Source organism: Bactrocera latifrons, unplaced genomic scaffold, assembly GCF_001853355.1.
Source record: "Bactrocera latifrons isolate USDA-ARS-PBARC rearing strain unplaced genomic scaffold, ASM185335v1 scaffold_18, whole genome shotgun sequence".
Lineage (NCBI taxonomy): Eukaryota > Metazoa > Arthropoda > Insecta > Diptera > Tephritidae > Bactrocera > Bactrocera latifrons.
The window spans coordinates 1,397,916-1,414,128 of record NW_017535296.1 but is presented as its reverse complement, the minus strand read 5'-3'; the positions used below and the strand labels follow the sequence as shown (position 1 = coordinate 1,414,128).

General features: G+C 31.1%; 1 protein-coding gene across 1 annotated transcript in view; it reads left to right on the top strand.

Annotated features, from left to right (window-relative positions):
• Positions 1 to 12,328, top strand: part of LOC108967229 (carboxy-terminal domain RNA polymerase II polypeptide A small phosphatase 1) — an 81,219-nt gene extending 68,891 nt beyond the window's left edge. Inside the window, exons 3-7 of the mRNA XM_018930523.1 lie at positions 10,070 to 10,305; positions 10,426 to 10,607; positions 10,682 to 10,835; positions 11,007 to 11,149; positions 11,929 to 12,328. Of these exons, the coding sequence (XP_018786068.1) occupies positions 10,070 to 10,305; positions 10,426 to 10,607; positions 10,682 to 10,835; positions 11,007 to 11,149; positions 11,929 to 12,238 (1,025 nt within the window). The 3' untranslated portion in view covers positions 12,239 to 12,328. The remainder of the gene's footprint in view (positions 1 to 10,069; positions 10,306 to 10,425; positions 10,608 to 10,681; positions 10,836 to 11,006; positions 11,150 to 11,928) is intronic.
• Positions 12,329 to 16,213: the final 3,885 nt, after the last annotated feature.

Sequence of the window (16,213 nt, the reverse complement as noted above, 5' to 3'; positions counted from 1 at the left end):
ACCAAGTCGAATATTTTAAAAAAATTGTATATGTACTTTTACAGGCTTCACTAAATAACTGATTATCATATTGTTTCGTTTTTAGGATTATTGTCTTAGGCTTAAACTTCATGAACCCTAAAATGTTATATAAATCTTCGAAACAAACTCAAGTCTGGATTATTCCTGGACTTAATATAAATAACTATGACAAAAAACATTTAAGCTGGATGAAAATCAGCCTATTATAAACGTTTAAATATATATAAGTTATTATCTCGTAAATCAATCCCAAACCGGGTTTTAAACTCACCAAATATTTATGAATAATTCATCGCATTCTAAGCTCTATTCTTAAGTCGTACCGAAAACTTATAGTATGTATGGCCGTCTCTAACTGCTACAATATTGCCATATATTATAATATGTCTATACTTTTATTGGCCCCCAGTTTCGCCTTTGACGTTGTAGTACATACTATACACATTTATTGCTGTACTTCATAGACATCTTTGAATTTTGCAAATTTTTGTGTTTTTGGTTTTTATTTCTTTGGCACAAGTTCAAGTTCAAAATTATGCTTTATTTTTTTTCTAAATTGCCTTAAAGTTCAATAAAGACATTTAAAATTATTTGGCAATATAAAATATATAAAAGATCAGCATATAAAAGCTAAAGCAAAAAAGCTTTAATGCCGTAAGTCTTTATAATTATAGTTTACTGCTATCCGTTTCTAATGTGATGTGAATAAATACAGGGTATGCAGTATGCATTGAATTGTCTAGTACTAATTTTTTATATTCACATGCGTTCGTCGCCAGCGACTTTAGTCGAGTGGTTGTTTGTAAACCCGAACGTTATTCATGTTATGCGTCGTGAGCTGAAGTATGTTACATATTGGAAATGATTATCTTAATAGCCAATGTCGAACCTCTAAGTTAAAAAAAAATCTATTAGTTCATATTTATTCTATCCTAGTATCTGAGATTCTACATTACTAACATAATACATAAGCAATAATATTAAAAAAAACTGGCAATCCCTTTTTATATGAAGTCTAGACAAATCCTTCTTAATTGATTCAATTAAGTGGCTGTCTAAGTCTCCTATTGGTTAAGACAAACTTGCTTTTATAGTAACTTTTTCGCACAGGCATTTAATTTAGTACAATAAAATTATAATTGAGAAAACAGTTTTTGCCTTTGATCAACTGTTACACTTGCCTGTGTACTTCATTTTGTATTTTTTCTAATGACTAACTTTCATCAGCTGATGGTTATTTCATCAATGCACACAACAAAGTTTCACTTTTCAGTCTGGTCAACAACCCGCCGCCGAATTAAACACAGTGTGGACAAGAACCCGCAAAGTTACATTCCAGTTTTAAATCGATTAAAAATAATTTAGTAAAATAACATTTTTATTTTTTAAATAAGTGTATTTTATAATATAGAAAGATTTTAGATTTGCGTTTTGTATAAAAACACCCAAGTAGTTAAACTAATTCATTTCTACTTACTCACTTTTTAATTAAAAAGTGTTTTTTTAATAAAACAAAACGGTTTGGGATGTTAATGAAATTCCTTATTCCTGCGAAAGTACATCAATGCCATTATATATAGAACTCGATTTCTTTTGCATGGCCACCGCGGGCACGCTTTCAGAAGTCCAGACGTTGAAAACAATATTCGACGGTTTTCAAGCATAAATCGGGCGTATTGCTGCAGTCTCACAATCGATATTTGTACGAAATTCATCAATCGTCTCTGGCAGGAAATAGTCGAACGGCGTCAAATCGCACGACCGAGGCGCCCAATTGGATCCGTTTTCAATAAATCGATTGTGACATTCGATGTGTGGCTTGTGGCTTCGTGCTATTGGAACCATATATTGTCCATATCATTCAATTGGGAGCAAAGATATTCGGTTATGATTGAACGGTAGCGATTTCCATTCACAGTAACGCAGCGATCTTGATCATCACGGAAAAAGTACGGCCCAATGACGCCGCCTGCCCATAAATCGTATCAAACCGGCATGCATTGTTGACTCATGGAGTACGTGTGGATTGCTGCCGGACCAATAACGCATATTAACGAAGCCATTTAGCCAGATAATTCGGATAATTTTCCAGTTGTTGCTCAGCCCAATTCACGAACATACGACGATTCTGGTACACAAACGGCTTCAGTTCTTACGTCAATTTGATCTTGTAAGGATGTAGGAAAAGATCTTTTTGCCCAATTCTACATAACGACGTCACAAAGATGTCCGACGCTTGAGAACGACGTGTGACACTGATTTGGGTCTTCCTTAATTGATGCGCCAGGGCAATATTCTCGACACTACGGACGTTTCTTTGTCTCACTGGCACGGGAACATTTTGTACTGCGCCTGTGGATACAAATTTTTCCACTAGATTCTCAATTGTTGATTTGACAGGACGATTATGACGACCATAAATTGGACATAGCGCTCTTAAAGTTGAGACTACTGACTCCGAATTTCGGTAGTAAATTTTAATAATTTCGACTCATTGTTGGATCGTAGATTTTTCCATGATGAAATGGCATACCTTACTAAAGAAGAAGTGTCAAAAGAGCGGGAGAAAATATGTCGTCCTTTACTCTCCCTATGAGTCTACTTTTGGAACGTTCCTATTAAAAAGTCGTTATAAATAGAATATTTTATTGTTATACCATTTTTTTTTAAGACTAAACAGACTTCAATTATTTTTCGTGTATTTTGACGTGAAGACAGTTTTTCTGTAAAAAAAAACGAAAACGAATATCAACTAATTTTACTCTGACATTAGATCTGGACAGATACTCATTTCAAGGATTCGTTAGCAATGACATAAATAAGTATTTGTTGTTGAGAAGTCGCAGCTAGAGGTCAGTCATAACCATGTGCATCAAAATTTTCACAAAAATACACACCGAATTAGCCTTACTAAAGAATTTCAACGTGAAGTGGCGCGCTATCCATAGAAGTAATACGAAATGTACATGCAAAAAATTTTTACATATTGTTTCCTGTTGAAATTTTGAGCAAAAATAAAAAAAAATCATAAAAACTCGTCAATTTGTCTTAGTTTTCATACTAATTGTACATATCTGAAATACATTTAAGAAATAAAATAATAAAAAAACAATAAATTATTATTGATTAAAAAAACACAGTTTTTGCATACCAACATTTTTTTTTTTTTTAACCTACACATAGTTATTTTCCTTAATTAAGCATAAGTTCTTTACAATTATCCTTGATTTCTTACGCCTACATTTGTTTCAATTTCTACATGCCTCTCTGTTAATTATTGCAAATGCCATTTGCTAAATGTGACTTTACGCTAACAAGAGTGTTAACAGCGTTGACATCGCTTTCGACATCAATTAAACGCGTACAACTTTCAATTTCATAATTTTAATGCGTGCGTATGTGCGTATCGTGAAATGTACTTAAATCATCGTTTATTACATACATACATGGAGCCTATATTACAGTTATATGCGCATAAGCCCCTGCTACGTGCGTATTGAATATTTCATATATTATATGCACTTGCTAGTGCTGCAGAAACAACAACAACCAAACAGACAAATTGCAAATTTCATTTTGCAGCACAGACACATGAGCATTATGCTACCAACTCTATGCCTACATTATATATATATTGTTTGTCAAAAAAGTCTTGCGGTATTTTTGCGATATTTTTTATGTTCATAAACTTTTTTTTGATGACTCATGCCCAGCTCTTGGCCGATGCTACGGCTGCTACTATGCCGGTGTCTTTCGACCAATTCAGCGATTTTATCGCAATTTTCGAAGACAGGCCTTCCGGGCGTGGTGCATCTTCGACCACCTCTACACCAGAACGAAAAAGTTGAAACCGTAGTTGTGCGGTGTAAATGGAAACTGTATCGGGTCCATAAACTGCATACATTTTATTGGCGGCTTGAGATGCATTTTTGCCTTTTTCGTAGTAGTACTGTAAAATATGCCGTATTTTCTCTTTATTTTGCTCCTTGTTTGATAACTCACGAATGACTTAAAAGAAACTACAACCAATCAAACTCTTGTTAACGCGTGAAATGAGCTTTCCAAAAAGGTATAGCATGACCCGATGCGACGAATAACACTAGAACTACGCGCTCTCAGCGCCAACTAGCGAAAATACCGCAAGACTTTTTTTCACAACCTAATATATATGTGTGTGTGTGAAAGTGTACTTACACGCACATATGTGTATGTGCGCGCATGGAATAAAAATATATATGTATGTGTGCGACGTATGCATGCATGAATGCATTTATTGGGGCATATGTACTTATTAATAATATTAAATGCATTTGCATGTCGAATTCGACTGCCATACCCAGCAGAGCAAAAACATGTATGGATATGTCAGATATGTATTACGCATATACATAAATACGAATATTATTTATTTTTTCATAACGTATTTGTCTGTTCATATGTGTCTGGTATGCATTTTTGCCTTTCTATTTTGTATTTCCTCTGTTGCACTCTCAAATCTCAACCGCAGCCACTGGTGTACACGGCGTATGAGTGATGCAAAGTACATACGCATGTATGTGTGTAAGTGCAAGTGCGATTCATATGTATTAATTAATAAACGCGTATCCGCAATGTAGGTCGCATTGGTGCGCACAATGTACAAAAGTTACTCCGTTTTTAGCAATAGATGTGTGTGTGTCTGTGTGTTGTGCACTCGTGTAGAAGAATACATATGTACTTAGATACAAAACACTTATATGTTATATACATATGTATGTAATACTGTATATAAATATATACATATTAATATCTTTATATTTATTTCTTTATGTTACACCTGATATTTATGTCAATATATTAGTATATACAGTGTGTCCAAATTCATGTGGACAATATTCCACAGTTGCCTGCACAAATTTTCAATTAAAAAAATTACAAAAGAAAAATTTTTTTAATTTCCAAAAATTTTATTTTTGAAAATAGTTCAAAATATATTTTTTATCTTTAATATTAATATTTATTAAAAAATCAATAACAAAAGTAGTAGGTTCAGCATTAAAATAGATGTTATTTCTAAACCTAACCTCAAATGAATTGTGTTTCAATTTAAAATTATCAGAATATAATAAAAATATTAATTGAGAAAAAAACAACTTACGTCTCTTTAAAACATTTTTACATAAATCTAAAACAAGAAACATAACCTAAAATTTTTGGTTAATTTCGAAAACAAACATTTTCATCGTGCAATAGTGTTTTATTGTCACATTAATGCTATTTAAAAACTTATAAAACCCAAGAAAAACGGTCTATAAGAGTTATTATTATAGACCCTTACTGCTTCAACTCCTTAAAACTGGGAGATCGGCTGAAACTGTACTTGATATAACAAACTCAGATCGATTTGCGAAATCAAGAAAAATCTTCCCGTACTGAGAGGCGAACCTATTGTAACAGCCTAAAAATGGCGCTTTTTTAGAATTAAAAAAAACATCAACATCAATTCTCAGGGTGTATTAATAAATATGTAAGAACTCACTTTACAGCGATTGGAAAATATTAAATGTTTTTCTAGTTACACGCGATTTCCGACAGCGCTAAGAAAAGGTCGGTGATTCCGGCGTTTTCTACTAGAAGATATTGTCAAACGTAAAAAAAAAATTAAAATAAAAGTTTATAAAATGGCGGCGTTTAAAAAAAATTTAATTGGATCCAAAATTTTTCGGATTTTCGGCTTGTCAAACTTCGACTGATCTGTTATGTCATTGTACGGAATATATAAAAATATATAGACAAAATTTGTTAGTTATCGAATCCTACAAATAGCTGTAAAAATTTCAAAAATTGCTGTTGCGAGGAAATCACGTTTAAAGATGAACTGAAACTGTTTAAACCGAGCGGTTACATGTTAGAAGGTATATCTCAATATAATAATAAAATATGAAAATATCATCACCCTGTATAATGGCAACTGTTGCTCTTGCAGCACTGTTCGACTTATTTATAACGTATGTACCTCAATACTCTTATTTACTTACGCATATGTACATCGATTCACATAAAATGCACATATGTACATATATACAATGCAACAACTTTTTTGTTGTTATATGCATTTGTTTTGAATTACTCGGGTCACAGACGAAATTGGGTCAGCTAGTCGACTTGCTTGTATTCTTGCTAATTTTACGAGTTCGCTATTTTGCATACTTTTTTATTACTTAACAATATTTTCGTGCGAGTCGAGTCACATATACATGTTTCTGTGTATATACATATATACATGGCTGGCTGTTGCTCTTTCAGGTCTTTATCCAACAGGAAATTAATTTTGCCTGAGCGCTTAAAGGATATTAATATATATAAGGGTTTATATACATACATTAATACAAATGTGTATACATACCTGTTATATAGTACATACCTACATAATAATTATAAATATATTACATAACATGTTGATAGCAATGTTTGCATAGCTTGCCAAAAAAGATATGTATGCACATATGTCAAATGATATGTTCTATATTGATTAGTTGTCAAAGTTTTGCTAGGTAACGGTATATTTGTTTCTCATTTGGTTAGTAGCCAACTAAGCTTTTGCTTTCCAAGAAAAAGTATGGTAAACGGTTGTTATTTTGGTGGGGTGAGTTTACTAACCTGTGGTCAATTGAACGATTTGACCTAAATTTTTTGTGCGTCGTGACGAAAACGGTTTGCTTCGACAGCAACAAGTGTTTGTTTGTCTACGAGCTTTGTAAAAACCACAGTTTCTAGCGCTGGTTAGGTTTATATACTTAGTTAGCAGAAATTACAGTTATACTGGGTTCGCTTTTAAGCGAGTGAAAAAATGTTGATAAAGTTTTATAAACTTTAAACAATTAAATTGCTATTTTTTCATATATTAATGATTTTTTTTTTAACAAATATTCCCTGAAACTAGTATTTACAAATATCCAAAATATCAAATATCAAAAGTTATTCTTGAAAATATTGATTTTTAAACATTTTGGATTTCTTTGAAGACCATATTTAACCATTAAAGCATTCCAAGTACTTCCATGGATACTCCATCAATTTCTTAATATATATAGTTTTTAAAATGATATGACCGTAGTTAATGCATAAAACAACTTTCTATTACCGTTGCAGAGGAAATATTTTATTTTTGCAAAAAGTAAATACTCATTTTAAAATTAATTATTAGGTCTACAAATTTGCTTCCGCCTCTTTCCAATAGATGTACCCTAGAGACAAGCACTGGTCGATTAAATCGTTTTATCGTTATGTCGATCTTAGACATTTGTGTCAACATTAACCCAAAAAAAATTTTGTAGAGATTTGTTTGCATCCCTAACTCAACTAAAATGGCACTTTTTGAACCGAATTCTCGACATTTGCGCGAAATTTTGGTTTTCTTTTTTAATTCCACGAAAAGTGCGGCTGAGGACCCGTCCACGTTTACACAGGCTGACACATACATAGATAATACTATTACTCTACTACTGCCGTCTATATGATTTCTATTTGGTATTAAAAAAATATAGAATTTTTGTAAAGCAACTTGTGTTAATTTACAAAAAAATTTATCATAAGGCATTTCGTGTGTTAATTAAGCATTGCTTTTTAAGGGAATAAGGGAAAATACTTTTGAACCGTTTTTATACAATAAAGCCTTAAATTTACAAAAAAAAAAAAACCTCGGAAGCAAAGTTGTAGACCTAATATCTTGCAAAGCTGTGAAAATTATTTTTTATTATTTTTATTATATTCTATGTACAATAATTATTTTCAAAAAATATTGCTCTATAAAATTAATAAATTAATACTAATAAAATTATGTACATGGTAACTCCATAAAAATATAATATATATTAGAATATATGCATTTTTTTTTTAATTTTTTCCTAAATATTTTAATTAATTTATTATCAATTCTGTAACAAATTTTCTAGATACTAGTATTTTTGTTTATTTCTAATGCTTATTTCATTTTTTACGTAATGTACTAGTTGCACTATTCCACCAACATATTTTCAACAAGACGAAATTACTCACCTCAGCATGTCATTGCTTGCCACCCGTACGCATCGACCAACTTGTGAATATATTCTTACACACATACATATATACCTAAAGACAAAACATTTTAGCATACAACAAACTGTTATTTTTTTTGCTCTTTTAACTACATAATAACGCAAATTCAGCGAAAGCGAAAGTTTACATTGAAGAATGGGTGCGGCGACTTGTGCCCTCACCGTCCGCCGACAGGTCATTGACAATTAAAGCAATTAAGACTGTTCGCTCAGTTTGCTTTTCGCAGCGGCGAAGCGAGACGCGGACAGGAAGTGCAAATTTTTGCAACTAGCATAAAAAGCGAATCAAAAACAGCAAAAAAGATGTAAAGTTATGCAGAGAATTTTACGCGAAAGTCAAGCTCAAGTGGTGCCAATGCTGCAGAATATGATTCGTGCTAAAAACTATGATAAAGTGGACGCTTGTTAAGTTTATGAAGTTATTGTTTGAGAGTATTATTATTGTTTTAGTTTAAGAGTGTAGATTATATTTAGGTCGTCGTTGTAACGAAAGGTCAGTGTGCTAAACAATTTTGGGGATATTTCAAATTATGTTTTTGACATGTTTTGAAGTTTATTTTTTTAATTTCTTGTGATTTTAAAAATTTCAAAGGAAGCTGGTACCTAGCTGTCACTATCTTAGCTTGGGAGAAATAAATTCAATAATATTTCATTACACAAAATTTAATTATATTATTTGCAGATTTTATTACTGAAAATAATAATCTAAAATACGAGGTGTGTTCAAAAAGTATCGCGAATTTTGTGTTTTTTCAAAAATTATTTATTTATTCATGAATATCTATTTTGTCCCCTTCAAAGTAATCCCCATGAGATATTATACACTTGTGCCAACGGTTTTTCCAATCTTCGAAGCACTTCAAAAAATAATTATTTTTTTATCTTCTTCAGCTTCTCCTTCGATGCCGTCTTTATCTCGTCAAAACAAACGTAACGTCGTCCTTTCATGTTCCTCTTCAGTTTAGGGAACAAGAAAAAGTCACAGGGGGCTAGATCTGGGGAATACGGTGGCTGCGGCATCATTAGTGTGTTGTTTTTAGCCAAAAAGTCGCGCAGAAGCAACGATGTGTGAGCAGGGGCGTTATCTTGGTGCAAAAGCCAATTTTTGTCGCATCTTCTCGGCCTTCTGATTTTGTACCACCGATAAACGTTGCTTCGGTCCAAGGTAGCTTCTCCGTATGCCACAGTCAACATTCGGAATGCATACGCGCACTTAACTGCGTTTTTCACACAAAATTTGATACAGGTTCTTTGATCCATTTTTTTGAATAGATGAAAATCGAAGACGATCCAAAACACGTTCAAGCAAAGCAGCTGTCAATGTGAGAGACATGAGTACCAACATAACGCCACAAAAAAATTCGAAATTCGAATATACGTAACCCGCGAAAATTCAAAATTCGCGTTACTTTTTGAACACACCTAGTATTCAATGTTTTTTTTTTAATTTTTTCAATCTTTAATTGTTAAAACAAAGAAGAAAATTTGAATTGCAGTTTTATGAGCTTTTAACTCTAAATTTATGAAAATTTCCAAAAAGTATAATATTTTTGAACGAAATTGAGGTTATATTCCTCTAAAAGTTTTGACTATATGATACGATTTTGAAACTTGAGCAAATATGAGGTCGCTTTCAGATTTTTTCAATTAGAAATATAATAAAATAAGTGAGGTTATTTTATTCTGAAAAAAAAAATTTTTTAAATATCAATATTATTTAGATTTGAGATCGGTTCAATCAATTTTTTTAGAAAAATTATTCATTTTAATCCAAATAGTAGGCCATTTGATAACGTTATGATTTAAAAAAATTCAATGAATATCATTCAGAACTTGGGGTCATCATTATATACATATATGTATATATAAATTACAAAAATAAATTTCTTTTGGTATATTACATACATTAAATACAAGATAGAATTTTTGAGAATCCCTAACTAATATCCGCGTCTTCTTAAATATTTCAGATGATGTCGAACGCTTGAAACCACCAAAACGCGGCTTCTTTCAATCGTTTCTATGCTGCTGGCGACGTAATCGTACGAAAACCAATCAAAATGGCACATCAATCGATGGTTCCACAACACCGCCACCATTACCGGACCAACAAAGGTACCTACTACCTCAGGTTAGGCACTCGGATATGCACAAAAAATGCATGGTCATCGATTTGGATGAGACATTAGTGCACAGTAGTTTTAAGGTAAGCGTAAATACATGCATACTTGTATAGTATAAAATTATATTTTATGACCTACAAATTAGCTTATTTGTTATTTTCATAATTAATTTTCACTATTTATTTGCACATTTTCAATTACAGCCGATTCCAAATGCTGATTTTATTGTACCAGTGGAAATTGATGGCACCATACATCAAGTTTATGTACTCAAACGGCCCTATGTCGATGAGTTCCTGCGAAAAATGGGCGAATTGTACGAGTGTGTTTTATTTACAGCATCACTAGCCAAATACGCGGATCCCGTTGCCGATCTGTTAGACAAGTATGTGTGATTTAATAGACTTTTTCTACCCTCATGCAATTGAATTAAATAATTAATTGCCTTTTTATCCTTAGATGGGATGTGTTTCGCGCAAGACTGTTTAGGGAATCGTGCGTTTATTACAGGGGAAATTATATTAAGGACTTAAATCGTCTTGGGCGTGATTTACAAAAAATTGTCATTGTTGATAATTCACCAGCGAGTTATATATTTCATCCAGATAATGCGGTAAGTGGGCAATATTTGTAACATATAATATTTGAAGAAAATGGCAGAAAGCTGTTACACAATTAACATTTAGTTTTTGTATACAAAAATTAAATTTTGCATTTTGAATACACATACAAATATTTGTTTTATCTGTTTAATTTTATCAATAATATTTCATTACCATTGCAGGTTCCTGTAAAGTCATGGTTTGATGACACGAACGATTCGGAGTTGCTTGAACTCATACCGTTGTTTGAAAAACTCAGCAGAGTTGATTCTGTATATAGCGTTCTCTGCAATTCCAATAATCCGCTGAATAATGTTGCGAAAATGTAAGTGAAAATAGGATTATTTTTTATATTTTAAATTATTTTCTTAGGACGTTCTTATTTTAAATAGAACAATAATGCTTTTGTATAGCGTTTTGTGGTAATAATCGAAGGACTATTCCAATTTTTATTTTTTTATCAAAATAAAAATATGATAAGTGAGCGTTCGAATTCATCAATAGGGCAGAAGATCGCTCAAGATGCTATTTATTGGCTATCAATAATTTTTGAGTGATCCGGAGTTAGTCTAGTTCTATTTTCAATTCTCAGAACTATATAATATTCTATCGAGCATATAGTACAGTTAGATTGAGCATTCGGTTTTCAAACATTAATTCACTATTTATTAAGTAATAAATCGTCCAAAAATTTAAAATTTAGGTTTTAATCTCAAACTCAGAATTTAGTTAAGCTGAGTTCATGTATAGCCGAACATTTCATACTATTGCAACTTGCAAGGGTTAAACCCAGGAAAGTACATTTGTGCACATAAGGCCTACTAGTTATATGGGGTGTAAGTTCGAAAATCTTAATATTATTTGTTTCTGAATTTCAATTATAAATCTGACTGATTGACCAATATTTTCAGTAAAAAGTCGACTATAGGTAAAGGTTTCCAAATATTCGGTAGCTAAGGGGTTGAATGTTTTGGTTTGCCACTGAAATGCAACAAACAGTATAAGTAATAGAATAGAAAATAAAATATGAAATTGCTCTGAAAATAACTATTTAAAATAATATATATAGACACTAATTTGGCGCTTATCTTTCCCTCGAAATAGAAACATCACGAATCAACAGCAAATGTCCATGCCGCAGTCGCAGTTGCATCAAACTGTACAACAACAACAACAATTGCAAATACAAACGACCCATCCACAGAATCAGCAGCAGGGAGGAGTGCAACAAACGATTACAGCAACAACGGTAATTACGCAAGCGACAACAATATCAGTACCAACATTGCTGACGACACAGCATCCACATCAGCAACAACAACAGCATCAACTGCAAACAAATCAGCAGCAGCAGCATCAGCAGCAGCTGGATGGTAGTCCGCCAAATCCGCCCGATTTAAGTAATAAAACGTAACATCAGTGGGAATTGATGTTTATTAATATATAATTTGCGTTTTTTGCTTTTGAATAAATTAGCGTACACACATACATACATATATACAACAAATATGTATAGAATAAACATATAATATTAATATTATATAGATATATACATACATATATATTTATATGTAAACAAGAAATTATACAATACACAAACAAACAAATTAACGCGCTACCTATCCCCCCGCGAAATACTTTCCTATAACAATTGCTGCAATTTTTTTTATTAAGAAAAAAGAAAAAAAACCAAAAAAAAACCGATATTGAATTAATACTACTTATATACATACATACATATATGCACTTGCAAAAGTGTTGAAACAAATCGAAGATATAAATATGCTGTAATATATATGTATTTATAAATAATACACACACACATCTAGGCTAAGGATGTAGCAAAGAATTGCAATACACACACATAAAAGTAGTATATACAACATACTTATATACAACAAATTAACAGAAGATGCTGAACAAGTTTATAATTATTATTAAGTGCAGCTGTAAAGCATTACATACAACATAACTACATACATACATACAGTTAATAAGTCAGGCAAATGCATACAAATGAAACCCACAACCACCAAACAAAAGTAATATCAGAAGCAGCAAAAAGTAAAAGTAATAGATATTAGGGCAAAGTAGAACGAGCGGCGTGTAATGTAATGATAATCTGTAGGTGTGAAATGTGTGAAACGAACTCTTTGAAAAGTGCAAACGTGTGCGTGTAAGCGAAAAAGTCGAAACGAAAGACGAATGCAAAGAAAAAAATTAAAATATAATAAAAAGCTAAAAAGATAATCAGCGACATTGTATGAGCAATGATTGGCAAACGAAGTGTTAAGCATATGTATACACACGAACAAAAACAAAAAATATGCACCCATACATATGTGTTTATGCGTCAATGCCTGTAAATTCGAGCGCATCTATATTTTTTATTAAAATGTAACTAGCACACACCGACATTTGCGTAATTAAAAAAACACAGAGAATATGCGAAAATCTACGAAACTATGCAAAAATAAAACAACACTAAAAACAAGAGCGAACAAAAAAAAAACAATAATGTTAAATAAGGGTACACTTTAACTACATAACATAGTAGTGCTCTCCTGCCGCACATACAAACATAGACCAACAACAAGCAAATAGTAATGGACTTGCATACATAGCAATGCCTCATGTTTGTATGCAACACAGCTTTTTACATAATTTTTTTTTTTTTCGCTATTTTCGCGCTCACCGTGTCTTACACACCGTACAAACAATCAGTTTATCCTTACTCACATTTATATTCTATACTTGTATTAGCTAATAGTTGAAAGTAAAGAAAAGTGTATTTTAACTGTTGTTATTGTTTAATTTTAACTTTTCTTTTTCTTTCACAAGTTTTGTTTGTTTTAATTTTATAATATATATACTTATACTATATATAAAGTACGTTAAAGAACCGATTTTTACATAATTAATTTTAAGTTTATTTTGACACCATTTCCCTGCAAACTCTTAACTCTACACACTACAAAAAAAATTGTAACAATAATTTTTACGTAAACCAATTTAATTTAATTTTAAATAATTTATATTGTATTTTACAACAAACCAGCGAAAAAAAGTAATTGTTTTTAATTTATGCAATAAAAAATTAACTTAAATAAACAAAAAACACCCTTGGTTTCTTATTTTGTAATCAATGAATTAAAATAAATTAAATAACAAGTTGCACACAAATAATTTTTAATTATGCTTTGAACATTTAAATTCACTTTGTAGATTCTTTTCGATTTGTACTGTTTTTCATATTTTATTTTTTGAATAGTTAAAATATCAATATGACAGAAAAACGCAAGATTTATACTCAACGATTAATTAGGGAGGTTATACATATGCAAGATATGCTGTTATAATGCTATATAATATATACAGACGGATCTTAAAATGTATAAGAATAATTTGTGTTGGCACTACAATCACAGGTAAACGCTTAAATTCATATCTTATTTTAATTATTGTTTTAACATTTTTATGTTTTACAGTCAGCATATTTTCGTCACTCCCAGGACGTAGATAACACTTTGCGACATTCAACGCACTAATAAGCTGATATTTCTTTTGTATCTTAAGTAAGACTTGCGCAAGCGACTTACACACTTTCCATCACATATCAACAACACAAACCTATAAACCTTATAATCTTATTAATAATTTGCTGCATACATTGCACTATAATATTGCTTCTTATTAGCTTCCATTTTAGTCGGCTTTTTAAACCATATCCTAGTGAAACTATGAAAATACTCGGTAATTATTCCTGTAATTAATTCTCCTACTGATGTGTTTCCGCTTCCGTTATTTATCTATGACAGCATTCAGCGAACTATCGATCAATGTCGATTAACAAGAGTGTGTTGGCAGTTTAAAATTATGAAAATTTAATAAAATTGTTTATTAATAATATTATTTAATGCAATTGAGCGCAGCTTGTCAGCTTCGGGGAAAACTCAACCAGCATTGTAAGAAAATAATTATAAGTACATATATCTGTAACTGCTAAGATTTTTGAGCTTTATAAATGTTAGAAATAGATTAAAACACACACACATACAAATTTGCAAATAGTTTATCAAACTGTAAAATAGAAATAATGCCACTATCAAATAAAAGAATATTGCGTAACATCACAACACTGCTCTGAAAGAAGTGACATAGTCAACACAGTATATATACATTATAGTAAGAAACTGCAAATGCTGAATAAATTAAGCGCAAGCAAATACGCATCGGCCCACCTAAACTCGTAAAATATAATATTTAATACTAAATACAAACATATATTCATCAAAGCTCTTAGCTGCGCTCACTACCTCCATCTCCCTATATCCTTGTACAATAAACATACCAATGATTTTTACACTTGAATAGTATATTAAATGTATTTCAAAAAACTAAAAAATGCATATTTGTAACTGAAATATAATACTATACTTTTTGCATTGCTATTTACATTTATTTTACAAAAAGTACACAATTTAACGCACTTGCAAACAGTTAATTTTACACTAACAAATTCTTTGCATGCACACATTTCCTGCGCCAACATTTTTGATCGGTTAGCATGGCGACAAATTAAGGAATTTAACATAAAAGTAAAACTCAAAAGTCTAAATGTAAAAGAAAAACAAAAACAAAAACACAACAAATCAATAAAAACACTTATCCAGCCCAAGACAGTAGAAAGAAATACATATATACAAAAACTAGAAAAGAAGCCCTAAAGCAAAAATTATTAAAAAGTAAACTTGCATAATTATAAGTGAAAAAAACACATTTTTGTAAAATGTAGAAACTAATAAAAAAAAGCGTATAAACGTTGTAAACGTTATTTTTTATATTATACATTATATATCACAAGGCATAATACTAATAAATAAATATATATCATAGGCTTAAAAAACTAAGCAACATCATTGATCATTAATGATATGCAAAAAATAAAATAAACCTTAATAAAGAAAAATATTGACAGTCACACATTTTATATGAAAAGTGACAGAAACAAAATATGAGTGCAATACTGTAAGAGAATAGTGGCAGCGTTTAATTAAAAACCTTTATATAGCAACAAAATGTGTGATAGTAAGAAATTATAATTTTATAAACTATTTCAAATACATTTGCAGTCCAATAAATTACAAATAATAATCGGTCATTTTTGTTTCACGCTGTATGATTATTTTAGCGCCCACTGTTCATTTGCAGTGTTGTAACAGGCAAAGCAACTCATACTCATACATATATATGTATGTATGTATGTATTTCTTAAAACATAAGAAAAAACTATAATGTATATTTTTTAATTTTATCATCATTGCATAATTAAGTGTAAAACTATTTAACTTTATTATACGGTCAAATAAAATGAATAAAACATGAAGAA